We start from the raw sequence: 15,999 nt of genomic DNA on the forward strand, positions 1-15,999 counted from the left end.
TGCGATTTCTGCACTTTATCAAGTGAGTTTGATTTTGAGACAAAAAGTTTTGGAACATTGAATAATGCTGTTGAAAGGGTTTTGCTCACTTTTAATGGAATGGGTTCCGGGCTGTTGACGTTAGGGTGGTGCGGCAAATGAGAAATGAATTTCTCTGCAATTCTCTTCATGTTGCTGGTTTTTGCAGCACTCAGTAATATTATTGCCATTTGCTTATTCCCTTTGTAGCTGTTCTCATAAAATTAAGATTGAGGAAGAATTGGTCCCAAAGAGACCAACTACAAGTCTCACTAACACTGTTGTGATCAAGCAGCATTTTTATTCGACTCTCGTATCTTTTACATAAAGGCAAATCAAAAAATTACCTCAATGCTAACACTCTAAACCAGGGGTGGGGAACCTGCGGCCAATTAAGTGCGGCCTTTTGAATGAATCGAAATTTTGTGGTACAAATCCATTTTATTTTTATTAATATGTTTTTGTTCGTCTTTTATTATTTTTATTTTAATCTTAAAATACCAAAGATTCAACGAAATAATCCTCCCCGACTGACGGCCACAATTAAAACATTAGTAAGTCATGAGGGCTATTTTATTGCTACGAAGAGTTACTCGCTTTGCGCACTCTTACGGGTAGAACATGAGGAATAGATTTCTTCAACACCTTTCAAAATAAATGTTGTGAAGTATATCTAATTGAAGTTTCTTGGATGCGGCCTTATTAGATTACAGCTAACTTAATGCGGCATTCTGACATGAAAGGGTTTCCTACCCCTGCTCTAAACCTTGGAATTATTTGAGAAACAGTGACTGTGATAGAAATCTTGTCGCTTTTCCGTTGGTTGGATTGATTGATTTAGTTCTTGTCATTAAGCCGTTCTTCAGAAGTTCAAATCGTCTCATTAAAGTTTCATAGCGAGGCTTCCAATTGAACCCGCTGTTCCCGTCAGTATTTGCTTATCACCACCTGGAGGATTAGCTGAAGCACGTGGAGTAGATGCACTTAGTAAATGTTAGATATGCACAAGAGAGTACACAGTAGCATGAAATGCTAATCGAGTTAATGAACTAGAGTGGACCAAAGCTCAGGTGAAATGTAAGTACCTGAATGGTTCAAGAGTCAAGTGTGTTTAATTGTCATATGTACCGGCAATAGAACAATGAAATTCTTACTAGCTGCAGCTTTACAGGCTCATTAACCCGATAATACACTGATTAATATACAATAATCAATGAGCAATGAGAAAACAAATACATTTATCAGTAATACTTGGTAACCAGAACAAAATATTGCAAAACCAAAGACAGAGTAATGGCATTTGTGTGCGGCACGGTGGCGCAGCAGTAGAGTTGTTGCCTTACAGTGCTTGCAGCGCCAGAGACCTGGGTTCCATCCCGATTACGGGTGCTGTCTGTACGGAGTTTGTATGTTCACCCTGTAACTGCGTGGGTTTTCTTCAAGATCTTCGGTCTCCTCCCACACTCCAAAGACGTACACATTTGTAAGTTCATTGGCTTGGTATATGGGTAAATTGTCGTTAGCGTGTGTAGGATGGTGTTAATGTGCGGGGATTGCTGGTCAGTGCGAACTCGGTGGGCCGTAGGGCCTGTTTCCGCTCTGTATTTTGAAACTAAACCAAGGCTTTGCGGAATGGCATCAAAGAGAAAGTCCTGTGGCGTTGGCTAACTTGCTAGCCACCCGAATCCTGAAGATTGAAAAGGGGGAAACATAGAAACATAGAAACATAGAAAGTAGGTGCGAGAGTAGACCACCAGGTCCGTCGAGCCCGCACCGCCATTCGCTCATGGCTGAACACTAAACAGACACACTTACCCACAAACAGTAGACACAAGACACAGAACACAAGACACTACCCTCCCCTTTATACCGCTATCACCCCTCTCCACCCCAAGAACCGCGTGATCTCCTGGGGGAGGCAAAAAAACGGATAAAAACCCAGGTCCAATTCGGGGAAAAAAATCCGGGAAATTCCTCTCCGACCCCAATCCAGGCGATCGACACTTGTCCAGGAGATCACTCAGGTCTTACTATACTAACCATACCTAGGTCCATATCCCTGCCCTCTCCCCGTAGCCCCTTATCCCCTTGGCAGCTAAAAAAACATCTATTTTAGACTTAAATATATTTAACGTTTCTGCTTCCACTGCTCCCTGGGGCAGTGAATTCCATAAATTAACCACCCTCTGGGTGAAGAAGTTCTTCCTCATCTCAGTTTTAAAAGAGCCCCCCCTTATTCTGCAACTATGTCCCCTAGTTCTAGTTTCCCCGATCATTGGGAACATCCTCGGTGCATCCACCCGATCAAGGCCCCTCACGATCTTATATGTTTCAATGAGATCGCCTCTCATTCTTCTAAACTCCAAAGAGTAGAGTTCCAGCCTACTTAACCTTTCCTCATATGTCAATCCCCTCATTGCAGGAATTAATCTTGTAAACCTTCGCTGCACTGCCTCCAGGGCTAGTACATCCTTTCTTAAGTATGGACCCCAGAACTGTACACAGTATTCCAAATGTGGTCTCACTAATACTGTGTACAGCTGCAGCAAGACCTCCGTGTTTTTATACTCAATCCCCCTAGCAATAAAGGCCAAAACTCCATTGGCCTTCCTGATTGCTTGCTGCACCTGCATACTAACTTTTAGTGATTCATGTACTAATACCCCTAGATCCCTTTGCGTTGCATTACAACGCAGTGTGAAATATCTGAGTAGCAGTGCCTGCACGCTTTGCGTAAACTACCCAACCGCGTACCTCGAGTGTCTGCCAGTGCAGCAATCCGTTTGCGTAACCTGGTTGTCTTCGTGCCAGGAGATCGGCCAGGAGAAGTACCATGTTGGCATTCAGCTGATGTCATCATTTGATGTGATTCCAGATCGTTGTGGGAACTGCCAATTTGGTGCCATCTGCGAGGCAGAGACGGGGAAGTGTGTTTGCCCGACAGAGTGCGTCAGCTCCCGGCAGCTGGTGTGTGGCACAGATGGCCAGACCTACAAGAACGAGTGTGCGCTGCATGTTGAATCCTGCATCACGCAAACAGACATCCAAGTCACGAGCCAGGGAGAGTGCCGTAAGTAATGGACATGTGGTGTTATAATGCAGAGTTACAAGTCTCTAAGTATAGATAGAGTCATGGAGCATGGAAACAGCCCCATCGGCCCAGCTCATCCGTGCCGACCAAGATGCCCCAACCAAGTTAGTCCCATTTGCCCAGACTATGGCCCAAATCCGTACTTTGTAACTTTGTCAGCACCTTAGGTGGCTGCTATTCGTATGCAAGCAAAGAATTTCACTGGGCCTTGTCACATGTGACAATAAAGTATTCTATTCCATCCCCCTAAACCTTTCCTATCCACATACCTGCCCAAGTGTGTTTTAAACTTTCTCAGCTACTTAATCTGGCAAAATATAGAAACAAAGAACTGCAGATGCTGGTTTACACCAACGATAGACACAAAGTGGTTCTGAAGAATGGGCCCCCCCACCCGAAAAGTCACCTATCCTTTTCCTCCGGAGATGCTGCCTGACTACTTGAGTTACTCCAGCACTTTGTGTGCACCTTTATGTTAACTGGCAGCTCATTCTATTTAACAACCACTCTCTGTATGAAAAAGGTTTCAGATGAGACATTGAGTCTTGTGCGTTCAAGGATGTCCTCCCATTTTTTGGACCTCCATTGTGCTGTGACACCACAAAACACTGCCCCACCTAGAGGTGAAATCCTAATACAGGTGCACAACCTTTTATCCGGTGTTCCGGAAACCGAAAAACTCTGAAAACCGGCCATTTTTCCCAGGATGTCGTCTGCACACCAAAGCTCGCGTTTGGCGCCAAACTTGACCCGAAACGACCCACGGTCAGCCCAGGTCTGTACTACTGTAGCGGCTGCCTCCTCCCCGGAGACCGGGGAGACACTTAAACATCTGTAAATCATTGCTTAAATGTTAGTCAGTTAGTTTGGAGGGCTTTTATGTGAAAAAGGGGGGGGGGGGGGGGAAGGTGATGGGGGAAACTTTAATTCTTAGTCCCCTACCTGGTCGGAGAGGCGGGGAGCGGTCAATGCCTTACCGGGTCGCCGTGCAGTAAGCTCCGGAGCGCTGTGGCCGCCAACTCCCAGCTGGGGCTGCGGGCGGCGCCGGTTGTAGCTCCGACCCCGGCAACTCAACCCCTGGCTGCGCGGCGCTCCAAATCCAGCGCGTCCCGCGGCAGGACGCCCGCAGCCCCAGTTCCGCTGTGGCCGCCGACATGTTGTGTGTCGGCGGCCACAGCGCTCCGGAGCTTACCGCACGGCGACCCGGTAAGGCATTGCCCGCTCCCCGCTGGTATCCCAGCGCTGCGACGCCGCCGACTCCCAACATCGCGGGGCTGCGGGCGTCCGGCCGCGGGCGGCGCTGGATTTGGAGCGCCGCGCAGCCAGGGGCAAAGATCCTATAAGATCTTTGGCCAGGGGTAGAGTTGCCGGGGTCGGAGCTCCAACCGGCGCCGCCCGCGGCCGGACGCCCGCAGCCCCCAGCTTCGCGATGTTGGGAGTCGGCGGCCACAACGCTCCGGAGCTTACTGCACGGCGACCCGGTAAGGCATTGCCCGCTGCTCGCCTCTCCGACCAGGTAGGGGACTAAGAATTAAAGTTTCCCCCTTCACCCCCCACCCACATAAAATCCCTCCAAACTAACTGACTAACATTTATGCAATGATTTACAATGATTTCCCCGGTCTCCGGGGAGGAGGCAGCCGCTCCAGACTTTTCAAGCCGCCCGCGCTACCTACCTAATCTACGCTAAAAATCTTCCATTCGGAAATCCGAAAAATTCCGAAATCCGACAAGTGTCTGGTCCCAAGGCTTTCGGATAAAAGGTTGTGCACCTGTACGTCGACCCATTTAGTAGTCACTAGAATCCAAACACCATCCATCATTTGAACTATTTGGGGATAGTTTACCATGCTTTGAGCTTTATGCCAGTGAAGCTTCAATGCACGGTGGCGCAGCGGTAGAGTTGCTGCCTCACGGCGCTTTCAGCACCAGAGACCCGGGTTCGATCCCGACTACGGGCGCTGTCTGTTCGAAGTCACCTAACCATTCCCTCCACAGTAACTCTGCCTGACCCGCAGAGTTACTCCAGCACTTTGTGTTTTCCTCAAGATTCCAGCATCTGCAGTTTGGAGATGCATCTCCAGAACTCCTTTAAGAGCAGAATCAGTCACGGAGATACGGTACGATAGAACTTCATTTATTCCTCGAGGGAAATTGATCTGCCAACAGTCATAAAACACAAAATCCATGAAACATGAAATTAAAGTGACGAGTGGAAAGGATTGGGGATGTGCAAAGATTGGGGGGGGGGGGGGGGGGGGAGGGGGAGTCAGTCTACCCCACGACAGAAGGGGGAGGAGTTGTACAGTTTGATAGCCACAGGGAAGAAGGATCTCCTGTGGCGTTCTGTCCTGCATCTTGGATGCCCGTCGGGATAAGAGCTTTTATATGTCATGGTCTTCCGACTCAGCTCCTTCTCTCTGTTGTATCCCACAGAGCCATGCGGTGACTCCACCTGCCTGTATGGGGCAAAGTGCAGTGACGATCGTTGCTTGTGCCCACGGTGTGAGAACCAAGCCATCGTCTCTGTCTGTGGCAGTGACAGCATCACCTACCTGCACCTCTGTGATCTACAATCTGCTGCCTGTCAGCAGAAAAGGAAAATTGAGGTGGTTAAAGAGGGTCCATGTGATGACGGTAAGCACCACGTTTTGGGGATGGAGGGACGCGATGATTCGGGTCAATATTCGGCAAAGTTCTGAACAACTTATGAGGGACAGTTCATGAATATAACAAACAGGGATGCAATGCTGAGGCATTGATCAGTCCGTATTACATGAACCCCCACCCTGGTGCAAAGGAGCACATTGAGGCTGAGATAGTTGACTACGTGGGTCCTCTGTGCAAACAGTCCTCATCGGCACCCAAGCAAACCTGACCTGCTTTACATTGCATCCGTAGTAGGCAATTCTGGAGTTAGTGTTATGTAATGAACCGGATTTGATAAAGGAACTTGAGGTTAAGGAGCCATTAGGAGGTAGTGACCATAATATGGTCAGGTTTAATCTACAATTGGGGAGGGAGAAGGGTAGGTGTCAGTGTTACAGTTGAATAAAGGGGACTGTGGAGCCATGAGGGAGGAGCTAGTCAAAGTTGACTGGAAAGATACACTAGCATGGAACAACAATGGCAGGTATTTCTAGGAATAATACAGAAGGTGCAGGATCAGTTCATTCCAAAGAGGAAAAAAGATTCCATGGGGAGTAAGGGGCAACCGTGGCTGACGAGGGATGTCAGGGACAGTATAAAAAAAAGTACAACGTAGCAAAGATGAGCGGAAAGCAAGAGGATAGGGTAATGTTTAAAGAGTAACAGAAGATAACTAAAAAGAGAAGAGATGAGGTACAAAGGTAAGCTTGCCAAGAATATAAAGGAGGATAGTAAAAGCTTCGTTAGGTATGTGAAGAGGAAAACATGTTAAGACCAAAGTCTTCAAGACTGAAAAAGGTGAATTTATTATGGGGAACAAGGAAATGGCAGGAGTTGAACAGGTACTTTGGTTCCATCTTCACTAAGGAGGACACAAACAATCTTCCTGATATAGTTAGTGGCCAGAGGATCTGGGGTGACGGAGGAACTGAAGGAAATCCACATTAGGCAGGAAATGGTGTTGGATAAACTGATGGGACTGAAGGCTGATAAATCCCCAGGGCCCGATGGTCTGCATCCCAGGGTACTTAAGGAAGTGGCTCTAGAAATCGTGGATGCATTGGTGATAATTTTCCAATGTTCTATAGATTCAGGATCAGTTCCTGTGGATTGGAGGGTAGTTAATGTTATCCCACTTTTTAAGAAAGGCGGGAGAGAGAAAACAGGGAATTATAGACCAGTTAGTCTGACATCGGTGGTGGGGAAGATGCTGGAGTCAATTATAAAAAAAGAAATAGTGGCACATTTGGATAGCAGTAACAGGATCGGTCCGAGTCAGCATGGATTTACGAAGGGGAAATCATGCTTGACTAATCTTCTGGAAATATTTGAGGATGTACTAGGAAAATGGACAAGGGAGAGCCAATGGATGTAGTGTACCTGGATTTTCAGAAAGCATTTGATAAGGTCCCACATAGGAGATTAGTGGGCAAAATTAGGGCACATGGTATTGGGGGTAGAGTGCTGACATGGATAGAAAATTGGTTGGCAGGCAGGAAACAAAGAGTAGGGATTAACAGGTCCCTTTCAGAATGGCAGGCAATGACTAGTGGGGTACCGCAAGGCTCGATGCCGGGATCGCAGCTATTTACAATATACATCAATGATTTGGATGAAGAGATTCAAAGTAACATTAGCAAATTTGCAGATGACACAAAGCTGGGTGGCAGTGTGAACTGTGAGGAGGATGCTATGAGAATGCAGGGTGACTTGGACAGGTTGGGGGAGTGGGCAGATGCATGGCAGATTACGTTTAATGTGGATAACTGTGAGGTTATCCACTTTGGTATCAAAAACAGGAAGGCAGATTACTATCTAAGTGGCGTCAAGTTGAGAAAAGGGGAAGTACAACGGGATCTGGGGGTCCTTGTTCATCAGTCTATGATAGTAAGCATGCAGGCAGTAAAGAAAGTGAATGGCATGTTGGCCATTATAACAAGAGGAGTCGAGTATAGGAGCAAAGAGGTCCAGTTGTACAGAGCCCTAGTGAGACCACACCTGGAGTATTGTGTGCAGTTTTGATCCCCTAATTTGAGGAAGGACATTCTTGCTATTGAGGGAGTGCAGCGTAGGTTTACAAGGTTAATTCCCAGGATGGCGGGATTGTCATATGCTGAGAGAACGGAGCCGCTGGGCGTGTACACTCTGGAGTTCAGAAGGATGAGAGGGAATCTTATTGAAACATATAAGATTGTTAAGGGTTTGGACGCGCTAGAGGCAGGAAACATGTTCCCGATGTTGGGGGTGTCCAGAACCAGGGGCCACAGTTTCAGAATAAGGGGTAAGTCATTTAGAACGGAGACGAGGAAAGACTTTTTCCTCACAGAGAGTTGTGAGTCTGTGGAATTCTCTGCCTCAGAGGGCGATGAAGGCCGGTTCTCTGGAGACTTTCAAGAGAGAGCTAGATAGGGCTCTTAAAGATAGCGGAATCAGGGGATATGGGGAGATGGCAGGAACGGGGTACTGATTGGGGATGATCAGCCATGATCACATTGAATGGCGGTGCTGGCTCGTAGGGCCGAATGGCCTCCTCCTGCACCTATTGTCTATTGTTTATTGTCTAACCGTGTTTGATCCTTTCAGAGTGGGTGAATCCTTGCATCCTAGAAACTTCCACTATTTCTTTACACCTGGGCTTGTAGAGGGCTGGTACATTCTGCCCCGACGCAGGGCTGTGTGTGATGATGATTTCTCTCTCCACTCTATCCTGGGCTCAGTCACCCAGCGAGGACGGTGAATATATTTAAAGAGAATTATTGCAGTTTCTGGCGAGAAGCTAATGGGCAAAGTGCAGGAAACCAAGCACAAAGAATGCATTGATTGACTGAGCATTGAACGCATAAGATAGCCTCGATCACTGCCATTCTTAGGTGTAATCACCTTTGCTTTCTGAAGCTGACGAACCAGTAAGACAGTGATTAATGTAGTTCTGTGCATCTCTTAGTCTTTGCTACTTAACTCGAGGAACAGCATGGTTAAACGAGCAGCCGGAATCCTGCATTAGACTCACTGGCTCCGCAAATCTCCTCCATGTTAATTAATAACATAATTATAGCAGAAATGTGATTAGCAGGAAAGATGAAACTTTAACCTATGCGTCTACATTCGATTTTTGCTTGTGTCGAGAGGGGTTGGGAAAAGATTGACAGTTTGAAGGTAAACTCTGGCATGGAACCCATCACGATAGAGTCTTGTGTGGCAAAATCCCAAGTGTTTTAAATTATCCAATGTCATTTGGTGGAAAGTGCTAGCGATTTGATACTCAGAGATCGATATGGTATTGATTTTTCAAGCCTGGAATGAAGTACAAATGTTTACACTATGCATGTTAAATAAAGGTTTGTTGGGGTTGATTGCTTAATGACTAATCCATAAACCGAAGGAAAATATGATGCTATTCACAATGTTTTAGTATTTAATTAACAAAAGTTCTAAATGAAGATTGAGAAGATTAGAACTCTCTAATTTCAAACAGGTTGAACGCCTGTATAGTTTAGTTTGGAGATACAGCGCGGAAACTGCTCATCGGCCCACCGAGCCCGCACTGACCAGTGTCCCCCATACATTAACACTACCCGACACACACTAGGGACAATTTTACATTTATAACCAAGCCAATTAACCTACAAACCTGTAAGTCTTTGGAGTGTAGGAGGAAACCGAAGATCTCTGAGAAAACCCACGCAGGTCACAGGGAGAACGTACAAACTCCGTACAGACAGCACCCGTAGTCGGGATTGAACCTGGATCTCTGGCACTTTAATGAGCCTGTCCCACTCAGGTGGTTTTTTTGGGCGACTACAGGCGACTGCCGCAAAATTTTCAACATGTTGAAACGTTTTCGGTGAGAGTGGCGACAATTTTTGCTGACGTAGGTTGACGTAGGTTGTCGCACTTGTTGTCGTAGGTTGTCGCCGACTGTCGGAGTGTTGTCGTAGGTGAATTCCAACTAGTCCTTGGCAGTCGCCTAAGTGGGACAGGCCCTTAAGGCAGGAGCTCTATTGCTGTAACATCATGCCACCTTGGTGGTGAAATGAGGTTTTTAGGCTGAGGTGATAGCGAAGCAGTGATATCATGGACTTTAACCTGGTCTGTGAAAGAGGAGGGATGAGCACGAGGAGCACTTGAAATTGAGGCCATGAAGGAATCGAAGCTTGCGGACTTGAAGCCGACTGCACATTTATAGACTGTTCTGCAGATAAATTTGATTCTCACAGTCCCATAAATGAGAGTGATCGCCATTTTCATTGCCGCATAACACTGCCTGTTGTAATAGTCTATGGATTCAAATCATACATGGCCATAACTCAAAATAAAATCATCCGCATCGAACGTCTACATGTAATATACGACAACTCGAGTGTTGAATCGCTGGAGGCAGAGCCAGACGGTTGTTATCGAAAAGCAAAAATAAAAACCATAAATGTTTTAAAATCTGAAATGAAAAGAGAAAAATAGGAGATAAACTCAATCGACGATAGACAATGGGCAATAGGCGCAGGAGGAGGCCATTCGGCCCTTCGAGCCAGCACCGCCATTCATTGTGATCATGGCTGATCATCCCCAATCATTACCCCGTTCCTGCCTTCTCCCCATAAACCCTGACTCCGCTATCTTTAAGAGCCCTATCTAGCTCTCTCTTGAAAGTATCCAGAGAACCGGCCTCCACCACCCTCTGAGGCAGAGAATTCCACAGACTCACAACTTTCTGTGAGAAGACGTGTTTCCTCGTCTCCGTTCTAAATGGCTTACTCCTTATTCTCAGCATGTCAGGCAGCATCTGCGGAGAGAGCTAATATTTCACGTCCACGCTCTTTCATCATAACCTGGAGACTGAGAAGCAAGGGAAACAGGCCCTTCGGCCCAACTCATCCATGCCGACCAAGTTGGCATAGTAGGCGAGACCATAAGACATAGGAGCAGTATTGAGCCATTTGGCCCGTCGAGTCTGCTCCGCCATTCCATCACGAATGATCTATTTTTCCCTCTCAACCCCATCTGCCTGCCTTCTCCCCGAAATGTTTGACGTTCTTACTAATCAAGAACCTATCAAAAGGTTGCCACTGAGGTACCTGTTCAGTCTCTACCCTCTCACCTTACGCCTGTGGCCTAATAAGGGTGTGTAGGGTATTGTTAATGTGCGGGGATCGCTGGTCGGTGCGGATTCGGTGGGCCAAAGGGCCTGTTTCCACACTGTATCTCTAAACTAAACTAAACTAAACTAAACTAAACTAAACTAAACTAAACTAACCTGTGAGAATTTCTGTCTAGTCCACAGATATTGCAGGACGTTACAATCTGTGTTTGTTCCTGTGTTGCATTTTGCAGTTTTTCGAGTCATCGTATGCAATGATCGCAAACCCCTCTCTCTGTTCTCTCCACTTTACCCCTTCTCTGCAAATTAAATGTCTTCTTATTTCCCCCAGTTTTTGACCTAAAACTTATTATCTCTGTGTATCTCCCCTCAGATGCTGTCTGACCTGCTGACTGTTTCCTGCATTTTGCCACTTTTGTTTCTGAGTTCCAGCATCTGTAGTATATTGCTACTGTGTGTTCCCACCTGGTTTCTCCATTGTAGGTGGAGTGTTCTGTTATATTTTCCCTTGCACTCCTCCCCACCTTCCCCCCCCCCCCCCGCCCCACCACCCACCCCCTGCCCCCCCCCCACCCCCGCCCAACCCAAATCCCCCCCTCCCCCCACTGCACCAGTGTCTAAATGATCCAATACTCCCATCCCAAGGAAAGACACAAAACGCTGAAGCAACACGGTGGGTCAGGTAGCATCCCTAGACAACCCTGGACCATTTTCCAATTTTCTGTAGATCCTGGATCTGTTCCTGTGGACTGGAGGGAAGCTAATGTAACCCCTCTTTGAGAGCGAAAAGGGAATTATAGACCAGTTAGCCTGACATCGGTTGTGGGGAAGATGCTTGAGTCGAATATTAAAGATGTAATAGCAGAGCATTTGGAAAGCAGTGACGGGATCGGTCAAGGTTATCATGGATTTATGAAGGAGAAATCATGCTTGACTAATCTTCTGGAATTTTTCGAGAATGTAACAAGTGGAATGGATAATGGAGAGCCAGTGGACGTGGTGTATCTGGACTTTCAAAACGCCTTTGACAAGTTCACACACAAGAGATTAGTGTGCAAAATTAGAGCACATGGTATTGGGGGGTAGGGTATTGACATGGATAGAGAACTGGTTGGCAGACAGGAAGCAAAGCGTAGGAATTAATGGGTCCTTTTCAGAATGGCGGGCAGTGACAAGTGGGGTGTCGCAAGGCTCGATGCTGGGACCCCAGTTATTTACAATATATATTAACGATTTAGACATGGGAATTAAATGTAACATCTCCAGATTTATGGATAACACAATGCTAGGTGGCAGCGTGAGCTGCGAGGAGGATGCTATGAGGCTGCAGGGTGACTTGGATAGTAAGTGGGCAGATGCATGGCAGATGCAGTATAATGTGGATAAATGTGAGGTTATTTACTTTGATGGGAAGAACAGGAAGGCAGATTATTATCTGAATGGTATCAGATTAGGAAAAGGGGAGGTGCAACGAGACTTGGGTGCCCTTGTACATCAGTCACTGAAAGTAAGCATGCAGGTACAGCAGGCAGTGAAGAAAGCTAATGACATGTTGGCCTTCATTATGAGAGAATTTGAGTTTAGGAGCAAGGAGGTCCTATTGCAGTTGTATAGGCCCTGGTGAGCCCGCACCTGGAGTATTGTGTGCTGTTTTGGTCTCCTAATTTGAGGAAGGACATTATTGCTATTGAGGGAATGCAGCGTAGGTTCACCAGGTTAATTCCCGTGATGGTGGGACTGACATATGATGAAAGAATGGGTCGACTGGACTTCACTGGAATCTAGAAGGATGAGAGGATATCTTATAGAAACATATAAAATTATTCAGGGATTGGACAAGCTCGATGCAGGAAAAATGTTCCCGATATTGGGGGAGTCCAGAACCAGGGTTCACAGTTTAAGAATAAGGGGTAAGCCATGTAGGACTGAGATGAGGAAAAACGTTTTCACCCAAAAAGTTGTGAATCTGTGGAATTCACTACCACAGATAGACAGTGGAGGCCAATTCATTGGATGTTTTCAAGAGAGAGATTTAGCTCTTAGAATCAAGAGATATGGTGAAAAAGCAGGAACGGGGTACTGGTTTTGGATGATCAGCCATGATCATATTGAATGGCGGTGCTGGCTCGAAGGGCCAAATGGCCTACTCCTCCACCTACTTTTTATATTTTTTAATGTAACATGGATAGGTAACAACTTGGGTTCCATTCCGAAACATAGTCTATCCATGTTCTCCAGGGATGTTGTCTAACCTGCTTAATTTTTAAGAGATGCCGCGCGGAAACAGGCCCTTCGGCCCTCCGAGTCTGCGCTGACCAGCGATTCCCTATAAACAAGTTCTATCCTACACACTAGGGGCAGTAGCCAAGTAAACAACAAACCTGCACGTCTTTGGAATGTGAGAGGAAACCAGAGCACCAGGAGGAAACCCACGCAGTCACAAATTCTGAATGGACAGCACCCGTAGTCAGCATCAAAATAGGTCTCTGTGACTCCACCATTGGGCCGCCCCCACCATTTTGTCTTTCCTTGGTAGACCAGCACCCGCAGTACCTTGTTTCTACTCTCCCATCCCAATCATGTTCCTGTTTTTCTCCTTCTTCCGGCAGAATGTGGCTCCGGAGGATCCGGCTCTGGCGACAATAACGAGTGCGAGCAGGAGAAATGCCGGAAGTACGGAGGGATGTGGGACGAGGACTCAGAAGACGGCCCGTGTGATTGTGGATTGTCCTGCCAAGGTGTTCCTTGGTCTCCTGTGAGTAATCACCCTCACGTTCCCTGTCACTGCCACAGGCGTCTCTGCAAATTAAGACAAACCCTTGCGCGAGAGTAATTATTTTACCCATGCACTTTGTAAAAACAAATACAGTGTGATGATTGATGAGCATTCACCGCGGTGTTCCTGTACTTATAAATTACAGCCAATGCCTTTCAGATAATCCTTCAAGCTACATTAGTAAAGAAATCGAAAGTTTTCAATATGTCATTTCCATTCTCATATCTTTTGGATTTGGCCAGCTTTGTGGAATTACATCTCTTCCCTGCAAAGGGAGGATTAAACAAAGGTAAAATGAACGTTCTTGGTTGAGGGATGTTAAAGCTCTTCACACTGAGCGAGCAGAAGAGCTGGTGATAATTCATGCCTAGTTCCATCACTCTATAATCTTCTTAACAAGTCTGCAGAAGAACTTAAAGAGAAACTTTTCTTGGACAGAAGGCCGGTGAGAATGTCAAACCTGCTCCCATTTGGAGTGGTTGAAATGGAAAATATGAAGAAGAAGAAGTCTGAAAAAGGGTCTCGAGCCTTCTGGTGCCTGACAGGGTGGCACAGTGGTAGAGTTGCTACCTTATAGTGCCAGAGACCAGGGTTCGATCTTCCCTACGGGTGCTGTCGGTACGGAATCTGTACGTTCTCCCTGTGACCGCGTGGGTTTTCTTCGGGTGCTCCGGTTTCCTAACAGACACCAAAGACATGCAGGTTAATTGGCTTCAGTAAAATTATCCCTAATGTGTAGGATAATGTTAGTGTACGGCGATAGCTTTGTGAGAGGGCACAGCTTTAAGTTGAGAGTTAAGTTCAGTTTCAAGGAGATGTGTGGGGCAAGTGTTTTACATAAGAGGTTGGTGGGTGCCTGGAACACGCTGCCAGATGGGGTGATGGAAGCAGATATGATAGCGGTGTTTAAGAGACTTTTAGATATGTACTAGACCAAGTGCAGACCCGTTGGGTCTGTTCCCCCAACGTGTGGTTGTGGGGGGGGGGGGGTGGCGGCATGCAGCGTGACACACTAACTACCCCCCACCCCTCCTGCACTCACGCTAAAGGAGGGGAGAGAGGGAGAGAGAGAGAGAGAGAGAGGGGGGGGAGGGAGAAGGGGGGGAGGGAGAAGGGGGGGAGAGGGAGGGGGGAGAGGAGGGGGAGGGAGGAGGAGAGGGGGAGGGGAGGAGGGAGAGGAGAGGAGAGGGAGATGAGAGGATAGGGAGAGGAGAGGGAGGGAAGAGGAGAGGGAGGGGGGGAGGAGAGGGAGGGGGGGAGGAGAGAGGGGGGGAGGAGAGGGGTGGGAGAGAGGGGACGGGAGAGGGGGTGAGAGGATAGGGAGAGGAGAGGGGGGAGAGGAGAGGAGAGGGAGGGGGGGAGGAGAGAGAGGGGGGAAGGAGAGGGAGGGGGGGAGAGGAGAGGGAGGGGGGAGAGGAGAGGGAGGGGGGGGGGGAGAGAGAGAGAGAGTGCCTTTTTACTTCAACCCAAACCCAAACAACTATTTACAGGCAGTGCTTTTTACCTCTAACCATATTTTCATTTTCAAACTAAATTAAGGGTACTCACAGTGCTGTAGACATTTGTCAGTGTCATTCAAAGCTCTGATTGAGGCACACCACTTGCAGAGACTGATTGAGGCACACCACTTCCTGGTGTTATAGTCGCTCCCCCTCCCTCCAGCAGGGGCAGCAGAGAGAATGGGGAATGTTGTAAAAACATTAATATCTCTGTCAATTTTCATCGACGGGAAAGATCCTCGGCACACACGCGGCGGAGGGGGGCTCTAAGCGAGGTGGCCAAAAATGACGGCCGTAGGTGGCGGCGTACTCTCGGAAACCGCAGCACAGAAAGCCGAAACCGGTCACGAACAGAGTTTTAGTAATATAGATGTGAATATGCAGGGTGATGGATCATTGGCAGGCAGATGAGATTAGTTTACCTTGGCGTTATGTTCAGCACGGACATTGTGGGCCGAAGGGCCTGTCCTTGTGCTGCATTGTGTTCTTGTTCTATGACATCTGCCCACGATAAATCAGAGAGTGACCCCTCAGTCAGAACAAGATTCCCGACCCGGAACATTGTCTGTCCCATTTCCCTCCACAGATGCTGCCTGACCCACTGAGTTCCTCCAGCAGTTAGTTTTTTGCTCAACAATCCAGCATCTGTGTCAGCATGGACATTGTGGGCCAAAGGGCCAGTGCTGCACTGCTCTATGTTCTGTGTTCATGGACAAGGGCTGGGATGTATCGAGCTGGAGACTGCTTTCTTTCTGTGCAGTAACTCTGTTGCTGCTCACCCTATTTTTGGACTGAGTTCTGCAGAGATGGGAGATATTAATGAGTAATGGCAGCAATGATGTTCCTGTTATTTAAATTAACTTCTGCTGAT

At 47.3% G+C, this 15,999-nt stretch overlaps 1 protein-coding gene across 8 annotated transcripts in view; it reads left to right on the forward strand.

Moving 5' to 3' along the window:
• Positions 1 to 15,999, forward strand: part of agrn (agrin) — a 481,438-nt gene that overhangs the window by 370,590 nt on the left and 94,849 nt on the right. For all 8 annotated transcript variants that reach the window (XM_033048563.1, XM_033048565.1, XM_033048564.1 and 5 more), the window contains 3 exons: positions 2,894 to 3,088; positions 5,546 to 5,746; positions 13,463 to 13,608. In XM_033048563.1, the coding sequence (XP_032904454.1) occupies positions 2,894 to 3,088; positions 5,546 to 5,746; positions 13,463 to 13,608 (542 nt within the window). The remainder of the gene's footprint in view (positions 1 to 2,893; positions 3,089 to 5,545; positions 5,747 to 13,462; positions 13,609 to 15,999) is intronic.

Source organism: Amblyraja radiata, chromosome 31 (assembly GCF_010909765.2).
Source record: "Amblyraja radiata isolate CabotCenter1 chromosome 31, sAmbRad1.1.pri, whole genome shotgun sequence".
Taxonomy (NCBI): Eukaryota; Metazoa; Chordata; class Chondrichthyes; order Rajiformes; family Rajidae; genus Amblyraja; species Amblyraja radiata.